The following is a 16,907-nucleotide window of genomic DNA, read 5'->3' on the forward strand; positions in this document are numbered from 1 at the left end:
GTAACTGCTAGATCCAACAAAAAGATCGCGAGAATCATTTTTGATTGCATTGGTAATCAAAGTTTTGCATGTTAAAGTGGTGACCTTTAAATTAATTAAAATCAATTTGTTAAAAGAAGATGGCCGCTCGCAACGTCGTTTTTTTTTTCTACACAACCAAAGCAACTACTTTTAGTTCTGTAAATAATTTGTTAAATCAAATTGATACAACGAGTACCTAACCCTTACAGAACCAAAAACAATAGGCTCTTTTAGGTCTGTAAACAACACTATGCTATCCTCTTGCTTACATCATCAATGAAACCTATGAAAATAAATATAAAAAATATAGGGATTGTAATGACTAATGAGTAATGTTTCTTGTATTTATATGAAAAGAAATTATCTATAAATATGATAGGTATGGTATTTACTTCCTTAACAGGTGAGGATAGAGTATATATATAACTCGCAACATTTGATGGGGATGAGCTTTGGTATAGATAATGCTTAGCACCCATCAAGCTCCATATCTATACGCAGGATCCGTTTTCAGACTTCTTTTTTTTTTTTTTTTGGCTAACCGAGAACATTATATTCTCGTAATCTTTTAAATTGTCTTTCTTGCATTTTTTGCTGCAAAATTATTACTAGTGTGTTCATAATCAAGTTTTTATAAAAAAAAAACATTTTTTGATAAAAATGAAAGTAAGATTATTTTATCTACCTTGTAACATAGTAGATTTCAAATACAATTTTAACAATTTTAAATTTGATAAATTTCTTTCAGGATATTTAATAATATAAAAAATAGTTAATATTATTTTATAAGTTATACATGCATTAGAAAATAATTAAATAATTTAATATCCACGACTTAATTCTTGCCGTCATGAAACGCCAAATCCCTCACTATGACAACAATGAAACGTAAAGTGACAAAGAAATTAGAGAGAACAAGACATAGATACTAATAGAATAACATTAAGAATGTACAATTAGAATGACAGGACTCGACTGTGCTCTAAGTAACTATGAACTCAAGTAGTCTGACATGGGGGGACAATAACGAGACCAAAAAGAGAACAAAGATGGAGAGATTAGAAGGAAAGAAAGAAAATTCAAGAACTTTATTTATGTAATTATATTAATACTAATAAAACTACAAGAAAATAATATATATTTTTTATGTTCAACATTATTCTTAAATTGTCGATGTTTTTCTCAAAACTGTGGATAGATTTCTTGATATGTAAAAATATCATCATTGACTAATTTCTAGCAATTTTATACTTAAAGAAATTACCAAAAATTATTTCATTTTTTATATAATTTTTTAAATAAAAAATTATTTAATATTTATATAAACTAAATTAAAAAAATTGGTGTTCTTCTATAAAAATAAGACCTTAGGCAATCGCCCACATCCATTGTACTTAGAGGCACCTGCATGTATACGTGTACTGTTTGTACATTGGTGTGTTTGTACATAAATAAATTAATGTACACACATAATTTATATGTGTATTTATTTGTGTGGAAGAGTGAAAGAAATGGTGAAGAAAATGCTCACCATACCAAAGAAAAAAGGAAATTTATATAGCTTGATAATTATGTTTATATTTTTTGTTTACTTAAATAGTTATTAAAAACTATCGTTAATTAAATATATTTTTCATTAAGTTATGTGATAATTTTATAAATGTATAAAATATAAAAATACAAACATGAATAGTATCATAAATTTATAAATAAAAAATATATAAGTTAAATTTGAATTAGATTCAATCCATTTTAAAATCAAATTTAAAGCTAAATTAAATCCAATAAGAAAATTTGATTTTTTAAATATTTTTTTGGTTTTTTTTTTATTGATTTTTTCAGTTTTTATTGGATTGAATTGCGTATGAAGACCTAAACCACTACTTAGATATGTAGTTAAGGTGTTTTTTTTTTTCTAATTAAAGGATATCCATAAATGAATAAGGGAGACCTATAAATTATACATTGCTTCTGAATAAAAAATTATTCTATCTTTGCTTGATAAAGTAATGGAAATGTATTTGGAGACTTTATTTTGTTCTAATTCTTCGGTGAAGGAAATCGTGTGTAAGATTATGAGTTTTTTTTTATAATCTATTTTACTTAACAATTATTAAATTGTTTATTTTATACAATATTTTTGAAATATAAATTATAATTCAAAAATAATTATTCTTCTTACTATAAAATAACAATATAGTACTTTATCTTTTAATATGTACATTTTGATTTATCATATTTTATATATGAAGAACGTGTAATTATTTAATTATTATTATTATAAACAAAATTAAATAATTTTAAAAAATATTTATAGAAAAGCTTTCTATTACAAAGTAATTAACCTGTATGCATCACAGGGGTAGAATAGAATGAGTAATTTTTAATGGAATATCTACAGATGTTAGGGCCCAATTGTTTCAATCAGCCCATCCTAGAAGACGTCGTTGATAAAAAAAACCCATCCATTTATATTTTTTATTTTTTAGGGTGTAAACATTTATACAGTACTCCTGTATACGCCGACAGTGGCAACTATTGGTTTCATGATCTGATTCTGAGCCAGCAAGTAATACTGCACTTACTATTTTGATTTATAAAAAGTGTATCATAATTTTAATTTACTAAAATTCAAGATGAATTTATTTATTTATTTAAACAAATAAAATTTACTTCAAAATATTCATTTATTAAATTTAATCTTATAAACTTAGTCTAAACGTGTGTGAACGGTGCAACAAGTTTGAATTTATTGTATCTAATTTTTTATGCATAATTTTTATATTCACTTTTTTTAAAGCAACCAACTCATATTATTATGTAGTGTTGTTGGATAAGATATATGTTTTGTTTTTTGGTGTTGAAATTAATAAAGTTACAAGAAGGAAACGACAGCAGAAAAAAAAATAGAAAGAAAGAAACAAGGGATGCAGGTTCGTGAAGGTAAAGACGAAGTCAGAAGAGGTAATCTAAGAAAAGTGACCCCTCTGATCTGCTAAAAGAAGATTCCCAATCCCAGCTGAAAATTGCTATTATAAGTATTTAATTTATCGAACAAAATTTCCTATTCTTATTCTTCAGCTTGGACCACTCTTTTTTCGTTTGGTTCATCAACCCGTACGTAGAATTCGGCAATAAATACAGGCCTCATTCAAATTCATAACTGTACGGAACCCACTTCAATGTGTAGGTCCACTTTACAATCATGATTTCTAGTGTGTTGATTACTTTGACCTTTCCTTCACAACGTACTGGTCCACTCCAGGCCCATTATATTATCTTGACTTTACTGTAATTATCTATTTGGATCATTCATCATCTTGGGCCTCATTTGTTTGGTTACCATTCACTCTCAACTCTCAACCTTACTACCAGTAATCATTTCTCATTCTGAAACTTCAATTCCCTTAATTAACTGAACCAACTCCAACACTTATCTGCTTCCCAACCTTTGAAAATGTTTCCTTCCACATCTTTGTTTCATTCTAGTTTTAAAATGTTTAGTTTATTTTAATATCATTCTAGATGTTTGGTTCACTAAGTTATATATAGTGGGTGCGTTGAAATTGTATAGTTGTCAACAATCTTAATTATTCCAATTACTCTCTCTCCTCATTGCAGTACGTATGCTTTACAACTCAGTATATTGGTTTATGTTGGTGACCTAATATATTTTTGGAACAATAGTGATATAATCTATACTATCAAACGATGTTTGAGTGCATGTTTTTATGTTAAAGACTTGGAAGTCTTAAAATATTTCTTGATAATAGAGGTGACTAAGAATCTTATTGAAATGTTATTGTGCCAATGCAAATGAGTTAGATGTTATTTCTGAGGTTGGTTTGTTTGGAGCTAAGCTTGTAATTGGTTTTTCACTCCATCAGAATTATGCTCTCTTTTGCTACTATAATGTTGCTTCCTAAGAGATATGTCGATTTATAGGGAAGATTGCTTTTATATTTGGTGCAAGACTTGAACTTCCATATTTTATGTATGTTCTTATATTACCCAATCCATGACAAGAGCATTGGGATGCTGCTCTTCGCATTGTGTGTTGAAAAGGAACCCTGGAGAACAGATATATTGTTGTGTGCTGATTGGGTAAGGTTTTCCTCAACTAGGCGAACTCATGCTACTTGGTTTGTTCAACTTGACAATTTGACCATCTCTTGAAAAACTAGGATATACCAACATATATGGTGTCTCGTAATTCTTTTGACAAAGCAAAATATTGCTCCATGGTTATTTGTAGTGCTGTGATAAAATGGTTAAAAGAATTGTTAAAACGTCATGGTATCAATCATTGCAGACGACCTATCTATGAAGTTTTGTTGTGACGGTCAGGTTGCCTTACACATTAATGTTAATCTACTTTTTCATGAATGTTCGAAGAGCATTGAAGTTGATTTTCACTTTAATTTGTGCATGATGAAATTTTGAGAGGCAGTATCATTCCAAACTATATGTGCCAACCTATGCTCAACTTACTGATGTGTTCAGAAAAGCTTTGGGCAACACATGATTTGACTATTTCCTCGGCAAGTTAATCAGACATTTGTAATTAATTTGTATGCTCCAAAACGTCAATTGGGTAATAAGAAATACAGTAAAGTATACACACCAATCCAAGTCTAAATGACGGGCTCATAAAACCCAATAAAGCATGAAGATAAGGATGCCAATTAAACTCGATACAACTCATTTAATATGTCAAAACGAGTTGGATTATATAGTTCATCCCTTCAACTCACATAATTCTACCTACATAACTTATTAATTAGACATGTCAAGAGCGAGTTGTATTAATTCGTTAGGTTGGGATTTATTTTTTGGTTGGAGGTTTTCACGAATTGCGTAGTTAGATATTGTTTTGTGGACTAATAGATTTCATCACGTAGTTTTGCCTACATTACATGTATTCAATTTATGAAGACAGCTTATAGAAAATATTTGTAAAAAGGAACTTTAATAGGATAACATTCTTGTGATTGTGATAATCTGCTTATATGTGGATAATTTATATTTTATTTATTTATTTAGCGAGTCAACTTAATTATGAGTCATCTATTTTTCTTTAACTTTTTTTTTTTTAATTTTGGCAGGCCACCTCAATTCGTAGCTCACCAAGATTGGGTTGAGTTAAGTTGAGATTTTTAATTCAATGTCAAAATTGGTTTAACTGAGTTGATCCATTATAGCATCCCTGCATAAAGGACAATGCAATCATAACAATATAACATGCCACATATAATTAAAAAAGAATAAATCAACCATTTAGTTTCTATCCCAATTCTTGCAGTCATGGAATTGAGCATCACCTAGAGTTCTAGACATGTCTTGGAGAATTTCTCAAAGACTTCATCCAAGATTCCACTTTCACCAGCGACTGTTCTCTTCCCTTTGAATTAATGTTCAACAAGTAAGACCCGATACTCACTTGTTAGCAAAGGTTTGGATTCCCCCGACGAACGAACTCTGCTCAAAGCTGGTTTCTTTACTTCATATAGTGAAATCGGTAGAGATATTTGGAACTAATGCGTACGTGTATTAGATGATGGAGGACTATCCTCCTTACATAGTACCACTCAAATCCAAGAGGTGCAACTACTGCGACTCCTCAAATCCTATCTATGACTAACTAATAATAAGGATATTTGCTCAGAAGTTGTATAACCAAGAGGTTGCTTAGGGCGTGATTCTTGGTATTAGTCCTGTGTATGGGTCTAATATATCTTACATTTTTAAGGGCTAATTTGATCTAAAGATGGAAAAAGAAAAAAAAAGCATTTAAGAAAAGTGATGATCTTTTGATATATACTTCGGGGTGTCGACAGTGTTGACACCTTTGGAGAAAGAAAGGTATATGCGAAGAAGAAAGTCATAGATATAATACTAAATAATATAATAGCTAGGAAATTAAGAATGAGAGATAAAAGAAAAGAAAGCTAGGTTGAGATGAAAATGAAAGTAAAAAATTTTAGTTATATGTTTTAGATTTAGTTTGGAAGTTTAATTTTTTAGAGAAACTATAGGAAACACTACAGTTACAGTTTTCATCGCATTAATAACTGGTCTAATTATTTGTACCTAGAGATTGATTTCCGTATTCTCCAACATTTAAACTTCATAACTCCACATTTAACTCTTCCTATCGACTTCACTCATTAAAAGATAAAAATCCCTATATTTGAAATCACCTTAATTTCCTCCAGAAATCATCAAAAGGTGGAGATTTCTGATTTATGCAAAAGATAGACAGGTTAGCATTATCTGTAGTGGTGGTGGCAGGTTCACATTAACCATTAGCTAGGAATGTATATGTGAAGGGCTGAACTCCACATTTCATCGGATATCCTTGTTTTACGGCCCATGTCAATGTGATGCCAGGACAATATCGAAGCACCAAAGCTTTATCTATGGAAAGGTCTTTTTCTTCTTTTTATTTATCTTCCCTTCTTTCCCTTCCATTGTCGCTGGTAAGGTCCATATTAATTGCTCATTATTGATCTTCTTCTTGACTAAAGCTTTATCGCATAAGGTCAATAATATTAAATACTTTTTCAAACAAAACAAATCCTTCTGGAAAATTCCACCTGAGTCGTGCAAAATTAGGAATAGTAACTTTCTTTGAATGATCAATAAGAAATTATTGATATGTTGAAAAATAAAGCAGATGTAATTGAAAAAAATACGAAGTTTTTTAACTGGATTTTGTACTTGTAGCACTCAATCATGCTTCAGTAGGTTTCTTCTTTTGTATCTTTATGCTTTGGACAGTTTCTTTTGAAACAATGCTATTTAAAGTATTAGTAGAGTATAATCAATGTAACCCTACAAATATTATTCCCTCTACTCCTATCCATATACCCAGAAGAATTACACATCTATTAATATTTTTTGAAAAATAATTTAAACAAGTAGTATACTATAACAAGTAACCAAAAAAACCAGAAGCATGATGCAGTTGCGCCATTTATCTTTTTAACTCTAAAACTTCTGTGTGCATTACAACAGGCAGAACAATATAGTTAAATCAATTTCCATATAATTTTTTAATAAAATTTTTAGCATTGGATTATGTGCAAGAAAGAAAGTTTTAGATGGGATTGTATTTAGAAGGACGACCTATAGTATATTATCTGTTTTCTTTTTCTCGTTTTGGCAATATATGTATCATATATGTATCATTGCATTCAGATATCACAAAACCTAGCTAGTATACCATCAATGTTAATATAACCAAATGATAGGCTATGATTAGGCATAAAGTTATATACAAAGAAAAACCAACTGTCATATAGAAGTACATAATTCAAATAACAATTGGGATACATTTATATGCATTAAGGTTCGTGTTTTGGCCGAGTGTACTTCCATCTATTAATGGAAGTGTTCCATCATTGTGTGTGTCTATGTTATTTATTTATTATATAGATACGCAGTTCAAATAAAAATAAAAAATTAATATAATATAATACGAGTTTCAAAATTAAATGATAGTAATATTTTTATTAAAAAAGTGCTTTTAATCCTGTGCTTTTGGTATGTAAATTTAGTCATCCTTTTTTATGAATTTATCATGCATGTTTATGTTTATGGATAAATGTACTTATTTTTTAAAATACTGACCTTGTTGCAATAGAAGTATGGAAACTAAAAACGTATCTTTTTTATTATTAGTATTAGTAATAATAGTAGTATTTATGCTTAATTCCTCTAACAATAGAAAATCGCAGGGTCTGAATTTGATGCTGACTGTGAACACAGATTCTAAAACATTTCATTTTCTGACACAATATTGAAAAATCAGTTTAGAGAAAACGTTGGTCATCCCAATAATTGTTTTGCAATTGCAGTAGAAACTGGATCGTTTATCGATTTGACATATATAATGGAGTCGTAAAATTTAGTTAGCGTGATGATTTACCCTTTTACTTTATTTGTACAAGATGGGGATGGGGATGTTAGTGAGATGATAAGAAAATAAAGGGGTACTGAATATGGGACTAAACTCAACCCACCCACTAGTTTGTTAATGCTAAGTATTACAATAAGAGAGGAATAGGACCCCGAGGTCAATTGACATTTGACAGTGCAACCTCCACCAGACACCAGTTGATAATAATTATACATACATACGATACAGCATATGCAATTTTTTTGCGTCAGGTAAAAGTGAGCCAAGCAATTACAACGATTCATAGACGAGAGAGAAGAAGCACATGGTCCAAGATAAAAAGCTACTAGCTGCGGAAACTAAACAAATACGACACTTTAAGCGCTGCTCATATCTTTGGCCTTTCTACTGCTTTTTGTATTGGTTCTAGCAATGAAAGAGGACCACATGCAGAAGAGAAGAGAAGCACACGCACTACGACTAAGCAATGTATGATAGAAATAGAGTAGAGTGTTTTTTTTTTTGGTTAATAGTAAATCACACAGACACAGAAAAAAAAAACACAAGTAGTAAATCAATTCGTTTGTAACCCGTCCCCAAAAGCAAAAGCAAGCCTAGAATGGTCTCTGCATATTTGGAAAGATGCTGGTTCTGGTTCTGCGGGCGGGCCACATCTGTCATGGCCCTGATTCAGATGCAAGAGACGTTAAGGTGGTCATCATGAATAGAGTTTGTTTGTGTCTGAACGCTTTGAGAGCCTTGAGAGGGACGACTGAGTCTGCTACTGTCATTAACCCCTCACCCAGTGGCACTGAAAAACATGCTGCTTTTTATTCACATTTATAAGTCGCCAGAATAGCAGTCCAATGCTATCTGGATTCCCTCCCTTTTCTCTCTCTTTCTCTCTCTCTCTCTCATTTCCTTTCTCAATTTCTCCAGTACAATTCTTTAATGCTTGTTAAGGACTTCTCCGCTTTCGACCAACAAAGATCTACACATAGTCCAAACAGATAATCCAAAACAACCAAAACTAAAGGGTGGGGAATTCAGTGCTTCTCTGACTCTCATTCATTGCAATGCACGAGAGAAAAACCTAACGATCCAGAATCAATACAACATGTACTAGTACTGTATACTATACTACTAGCATATATATACGACCACATCTACATCATTACACCGTGGACGATATTATAATCCAATAATATACTACTGTAGCTACAAATTAAAGAACCAAATTATTTAACCCATATATACGCACGTACATCCAGCAAAACCTGCTCATCATATTATAGTCTGCATTTAATTAATCAACATGGCACAAGATGCGACTAATTTACATTTACATTAATAATAACACACCCCGCTGGCTATTAATCCCACGTACATAACCATAGCACTCACTTCACATGGTATACCAATTCACAAATTAAGGATATTAATTCGCTAGGGTAGCTAGAAAAACAAAATAATAGTAGTAGCAGTGGTAATAAAAGAAGGAAGGGATTAATGGAGAATGTTTAAGAGTTAATAATGGGTTTGAGTCGATGTTTTTCTAGTTGGCTTTGAGCTTGTGTTATGTAGCTGAAGACGAAAGAGTTGTCGTGGGAGGTTGGCGATTGAAAATGGTGCTTGCAAGCGAGGCAAGTGATTTGAAGCATGGTTGAATTGATGTGCTTGATTGCATGGTCCTTCAAGGCATAGGCTTTGTCAAGTTCCGCAAGCGCTTGTTGTCTTATCCTCTTGGCGTTAGTGAACTCAAGTTCAGCCAGTTCGATCTGCCTCTTGGCTTGCTTCCTTGCCTCTTCCGCCAACGCTTTCTCAGCCATCGCTATCCTCAACTGCTCTTCCAAGGACCCTATCCCTATGGATAGCTGCAACTGTGTCTGTATGGAGTGGTTATAATTAGCTTTGGATGAAGGAGTAGCTGTAGAGAGCTGAAGCTCCAGGTTGGGGTGGACGTCGTTGATGATGTTGGTTTCGGCAGTGGTAGTAGGGTTGGAGTATGAGGAGGGTTCTAATACTGTTACGGAGGGCTTTGGAATTATTACAGTACCGCTTTGGGGCCAAGGGGCTCCATTGCTGAAATTGGTTTCGCTTGAAGCTGTTCGAGACAAGCATGCAGCAGCTTGCACTGCCTGTGTCTGTGTCTGTGGCTGTGGCTGTGTTTCTGGCCCCAACCTCCCCACGTTGCACGCGTCTTGGTGCTCAATGAAGCTCTCCACCCTACAAAAGAATCATTGCTTATATATATATATATATATATGTATATATATCTATGTAGACGATCGAGCATTCAAAAATATAATATATATAATTGAATTATGATAGTGCTTGGAAAAGAAGTCAATTAAGAAACTACTAAATAAAAGGAAAGCAAACTAGGCAGCTGGTTCTTGATATTGATGATCGATCAGTAAAATGTATTAATTAAGTAATTACGTACCTTGAGAAAACGCGGCCACAATCGCAAGAGTGTCCTCGGGTGCCACAAGTTTTGAGATGTGCTTTGTAATCGGACTGCACCGCATAGCCTTTGGAGCATCTCTCGCAGACCCATTGCTTGTGATTGCTGTGTTTCCTTCTGAAGTGCTTCTTTATTCCAACAAGATCACCCAGAGCATGGCATGGGTCATGGTGCAAACAACTAGGCTCCGGGCATACAAACACTCTCTTCTTCACCACCGGCGTTTCCCTCTTCAACAGCTTCCACGGCACCTTGTGCCTCCGCCGGTGCATCTGAAGGTTCTGGTCCCTCTGGAATCCCTGGTTGCAGATCTCACACACATAACGATCTGATTCCAGCAAGGTCTTGGGTGAGAGGGACACCACTTCTGCATCTGGATCTGCGTTTAATTCACAACCAACATCATCAACATATATATATAATAATTAAGAAATAAGAGATTTGAACGAATCGTGCACGCACGCACCTGGTGTTCCTGCAGGCCTTCTCTTCCTCTTATTAGTGGCAGCAGCAGTACCATTCTCGGCCTCAGAAGTGGGAGATGAGTTATTGACTACTAACATGTCAATCCTTCTTAATTAGTTGTATGATAATAGCTAGAATTAAGAGAAGGAGGATGATGATAGATACGGGTACCTAAGACTAGAATAGAGGAAGGAAATTAAAAAAAGCTTTCAGCTTTTTGCAACAGCTTTCTCTCTCTGGGTTCCTCTCTTCCTTCCAACCCTCATCTTCAACAGGTATTGTCTTAATAAACTTTCAAAAAGAGACAGAGAGAGTGAGACCCAATCAGAAAGCTCAAAACTTGATGGGCTCCAGAAGAAAAACATCCCCACAAACAAACAAAACCGGCCCTCTCTCCTCTCGTAATTTCATCACACAGTAAAATTTTGCTTTGCATGCATAAATACAGGCCAAGCCCCCAAATACACACGTAAGCTTCCTATTTTTGTCACACTCGCACGCACTACCCAAACCTTCTCACTACTTTCCTTTGCCCTCTCTCTTACAAGTAGTAGTTAGAAACAAGGGCGAGGCGAGAGGCAGATATATCTTTATAGACCATTGTACCCACACGCAGTATTTCTAATTAATTTCACTTGAGGCAGCTTTTGTAAAAGTGATAATGGGGATGTGAAGTCACCCTCAGGGGCATTCCAGTCAATCGGGGTCATTATTTTTTCTGTCCAAGGTGCTTTGCTTTCTGGTAAACTAGGGGCATCATCTTAACACTTGCAAGTAAAAACTGGCAACATTGTCTTTTCTAGGTGAGGTTAGTAATGTTGCAATATTGCTCAATGGCCCCAACACATACCGTCATTTTACCTCGAGTTCAAGAACAGAGGCAAGATATTAAACCATGTTATCGCATAAATGCTATTGATGTCACGTACTTTCTAGTACTGATTACACAGAGAGAACTGAGAACAATATTAAATCCATGTCAGTTTTCACAAATCCAAAACCAACAATCACACATATCAATACTATAAACCAAGTCTTTCATGTGTAACTATGGTGATTAAGCAAAAATTAGTGTTAGTCTATGTGAAAATTCTTAAACAACAAGTCATATATGCTTTATATCTCATCATTTCATTATTTTTATTTTGTTTTTACACATAAATTCATTTGCATCAAGCTGGTTTTACATCTTTAGGTTATAAATTGCAAGCCCAAAAACCTAATTAATTTTACATCTCCCGATGCATAGACTACATGTCAAAAAGCTAACTAATTTTATATCTTCAAGTGTACAAATTCATTGTCAAAAGCCTAACTAATTTTACATATCAAAATGTGTGTGTGGACCTCATCTCCAAAAACCTGACTCATTTTACTTTTTAAAATGTACGGACTAAGTGTTTAAAAACCTAACTAGCTTTGCATTTACAAGTGTATATATAGACCACGTGTCTAACTTAAAAACCTAACCATGCACACACATAAACCAAATTAAACTTATAATATGAATAATATCATGAGAATTATATGTATTCTTTTTAAGATGAATAATTTATTTTTAAATATAAAAAATAACAGAAAAATTACAAAAAATAAATAATAATATGGAAAGATCATAAAAAATAATAAAATAAATATCAACAGTCACAAATTAATTATTACGCAGTTTTGGTAATGGAAATTTTTGTCTTGTCTATGATAGATTGTCTTTAATAAATTAATATACAACAAATTTATGTATAACATCATATGAATTCAATAAAAGTTCACTCGGTGTAATTAAATTTTAAAAAAGTTATTAAGTAGTTCAAGCCAAAGATTTTTAATTCCTAACAAATTTGATCAATGAAAAATGGAAAATGGTTTTTCATTGTTATATATTATAAGTTTTTAGAAAGTAATTATAAAACCTATCATTAAATCCTTTAAGAATAGTTTTCATTTGTCGTTTAACATAAATAAATACGCAATGGTTTTTTTTTTATCTGTTAGAAATAAAATATGTTTAACTGAAACTTTTTCTCTCGTGACATACTGACCTGACATCCGAAAATTGAAGAAGACATTTATAAAATGTTGGTGAGCTGATAGAGTTTGATCCCCTATCCTTCATTCCATCACCACCATCTAATATACAAATGAAAACTATATTATATATAATTTAAATGATACTAAAATTAAAGAAATATTTATTAATACCAGATAAACGATATATTATAAAGAAAAAATAACTCAGACTTTTTCATACTTTAAATCTTAATTATACGTTAATCATCATATTTTAAATAATTTTTCGTCTTAAAGTTGCTTATCTACGCAGGTATGGGGTCACATATGAATTTCTTAAATGGAAGTATAAAAACAGGTATTATAGAAGTATTCTATCCAAGCCTTTTCAATCACATTCCATACATTCACTGCCATTCCATCCAAAGCAATTGACATCATTACTCATTTGTTAAAAACACGATAACAGTGTTACAATGCAAAAAATGTGTACATGCTCTCTCTCTCTCTCTTTCCATTAAATCACAACTTGTGACAATGCTGGTTTTCTAAATGATTCACTTTGTCTATAAAAAAATTATATTCAATTTGTGGCTTTTTTTAGCGATCAAGGGCTTTTTTTTTGCGATTTTTCTAAATGGGATCGATTTTAAATAATTACCTAAAAGGGGATAAGTCATGATAAGTAACAAAACTTTTGAGTGAGAAGTCATAACATCCTATTTTTTTTAACTGAAGTCATAAAATTATTTACGATTTTAGTTAAATTTTTTTATGACTTTAAAATGGTAATCATTTTTTTTTCTTTTACAACTTTGAAGTCATAAAACCCTTTTTTAAAATAAAATTATATAATTTTAAAGTTTTTCTTTATTTTTTTTATATTATTTTGTTTTGTTTTCTAATTTTTTAAAATTGTAAAAAAATTTACTTATTTAAATGTCAAATAAATAATTTTAATTTTACTTATTAATAAATTTTATTTAATATGGTGTATATTTTTTATGGTTTTGTTTTATATGTTATTAATTTATTTTAATTTTTATTATTTAAAATATATTATATGTTTTTAATATTTTTTTATCTAAATTTTTTGTTTATTTAAAATTTATATAATCTATTAATAAAAATACATACTAAAATTAAAAATAACATAATACATTAATATAGAATGAACAATACAAATTAAAGAAAAACATAAAAAGTAGAAACTATATTTAATCATGTACTTGTTTGTATGCACAATTAATACGATTATGTTCTTCACTTCTATACAATGAGTATTTTTTAGGCCTATTTAAACTTTTAAAATATTTAGGTTCACATTTTATACCAAATCCTTCGAAACGACGGCAAACATTGGGAAGGTTAGTCACTGCTCGAATACATAATGAGATGAACGAACCACTTTAAAAATATTTAGGTCCATATTTTATGTCTAATCCTTTAAGACGATGACAGACATCGGAAAGATCAGTCACTACTCGAATACATAATGAGATGAACGAACCACTTTAAAAATATTTAGGTCGACATTTTATGCTTAATCATTCGAGACGACGACAGACATCGAAAATGTCAGCCACTACTCAAATACATAATGAGATGAATGAACCAATTCGAAATATGTCTAAGAAATGCTCATCTTACTCTAATATATAATGAGATGGACGAATCACTTTAAAAATATTTAAGTCCACATTTTATGTCTAATCCTTCGAGACGACGACAGACATAAAAAAGATCAGCCACTACTCGAATACATAATGAGATGGACGAACCACTTTAAAAATATTTAGGTCCACATTCTATGCCTAATCCTTCGAGACAACGATAGACATAAAAAAAGACTGCTTAAATACATAATGAGATGGACGAACCAATTCTAAATATGTCTAAGAAATGCTCATCTTATAGAAGTGAAGGACATAATCGTACTAACGGTTTATACAAATAAGTACATGACTAAAATAAAATATATAATAATAAAACATTAAAATAAATTAATAACATATATACTAAAACCATAAGAAATATACACCATATTAAATAAAACTATTAGTAAGTAAAATTAAAATTATTTATTTGAAATTTAAATAAATACATTTTTTGACAATTTTAAAAATTAGAAAACAAAATAAAATAACGTAAAAAATTAAAAAAAACTTTAAACTTAAAAAATTTTATTTTAAAAAAAGAAGGGTTTTACTACTTCAAAGTCGTGAAATAAAAAAAAAACTTTTATAACTTTGAAGTCGTAAAAGAAAAAGAAAATGATTAAAAATCGAAAAAAAGCCCTAATCGGAAAAAAAGTTTAATTTGTATGCATTTCATGTAAAAAATTGTATACTCATTTAATTATGAATATGAATTTATATGACAAGTAATATAAATTTCCCACAATTTATAATGTGACGCGTACGTAATCTTGAAGCATCTTCCGTGAGGTATTTGCTCCCTTGTATATAAATCACATATAACAATCAAGTAAAAACAATTCATTAGTAGTCCGAATAGTATTAAATTTAATTTTCTTAAATAAGATATGAGATAATTGAAAAATATAATTAAGAGAGAAGATATCATTTAAAAATTATCAATTAATTAAATTTTTCAATAAAAATTAATCATAAATAAAATTAATAGATATTATGGATTAATATCATGATTAAAAAATCTCAAATAGTACTACAACGAGTACTCGAACCGGTATACATCAAATATAATGTGCCAAAAAAAAAAAGAGGAAAAACTACCAAAACCCAATTTGCTCCTTATTAATACATATAGATACTTTTATCCAAAAAATACATAGATACTTAATTACATATATTATAGTCTACAATATTCACCCCAAAAGAAATATACATGTGTACAGTCACAAATACAGAACAATAAAAGTGTGTTCAATACGTATGATCCTCTTTAAGGAATTATAAAATAGGATCGATCTATAATTGTGTAAATCGAAGCAGAAACAGGAATGAAGGGGGCATGAATGTTGGATGAATAATGGTATCCCTGTCTGTCTAATAATTTCATGATGGGTGTAAGCAGAGGACATGGGTCCCATTACCACACCATTCAGTATTCACTATTGCCCGATGCCTATTTGTCCTTTTATGTATTTGTTTGCATTTGTAGGCATGTACCATACAGACATAACATATACACAAAAAAACACTCTCCCATTATGGAAATCTTGAATCTTACTTCTTATGATACAAGTATCAAATGCAAATATTCCTCTCCACTCAATATATGCGATATATAAGACACGTTTCCGTAGCAATTTTTTTGGTTATAAGTTTTGTCATGGTCTAAATTTGACAAGGTTTTTAATAAAGATCTTGTGCAGTTAAACAGAACAATCATTTCATGTAAAGAAAAACCACATAACCAAATATTGAATATAATATTTCACTTAATGTATGTGCGAACACACGACGATATGATCCAATCTAATTTTAAATTTTGAGTATGTTCACAAATTACTTGTATCCCATCCTTTGTCCGAATGTTTATGTTCCATGTACAATTCAAAAACTTTTCTGAATATTATGGGGTCAGAAAGAATGAGTTCATGCTCAATCTTCGGGGTGATTCTTCACCAAGTGGTTGTTGATTAGAGAATTATTAGAATACGAAGCCTAATATATAATTGAGGTGATCGATAACACATAAAAACTGCAATCCTCAATATTAGTTGCACAAAGTGAGTGATCTTCGCAAGTGGCAGTACTAGTTGGGGGATATTCCTACGAAGCAACGCAGGATAGATTAGCCATGCACGAGAAAGACATCTTGGTTACTGTAGAATTGTTCTGGAGTTAGCAGCACATAGGGAATCATTCGGTAGCTAGTTAGACCACTACTTTTTGCATGAGAAAGACAATCCAATTTAATCACATAACATCGTAAAGAATAAATCCTGCTTAGTACTCCCTCCGTTCTAAAATAATATTCCCATTGTTCCTTATTATAAATTATATTTTATTAATGATATTTTTTATAAAAAAATTAGAATTTTTATGAAATGTTTAATTT

The 16,907-nt window shown here is 31.1% G+C and overlaps 1 protein-coding gene across 1 annotated transcript; it reads right to left on the reverse strand.

Annotated features, from left to right (window-relative positions):
• Positions 1-9,175: 9,175 nt before the first annotated feature.
• Positions 9,176-11,351, reverse strand: LOC114413754 (zinc finger protein SHOOT GRAVITROPISM 5-like). The gene is made up of 3 exons (XM_028378299.1): positions 10,855-11,351; positions 10,368-10,767; positions 9,176-10,147 (listed from the first exon to the last, which is right to left on the reverse strand). The coding sequence occupies exons 1-3, from the start codon at positions 10,949-10,951 to the stop codon at positions 9,442-9,444; spliced, it is 1,203 nt and encodes a 400-aa protein (XP_028234100.1). The 5' UTR covers positions 10,952-11,351; the 3' UTR covers positions 9,176-9,441.
• Between the last annotated feature and the right edge of the window lie 5,556 nt (positions 11,352-16,907).

This window comes from Glycine soja, chromosome 5 (assembly GCF_004193775.1).
Source record: "Glycine soja cultivar W05 chromosome 5, ASM419377v2, whole genome shotgun sequence".
Taxonomy (NCBI): domain Eukaryota; kingdom Viridiplantae; phylum Streptophyta; class Magnoliopsida; order Fabales; family Fabaceae; genus Glycine; species Glycine soja.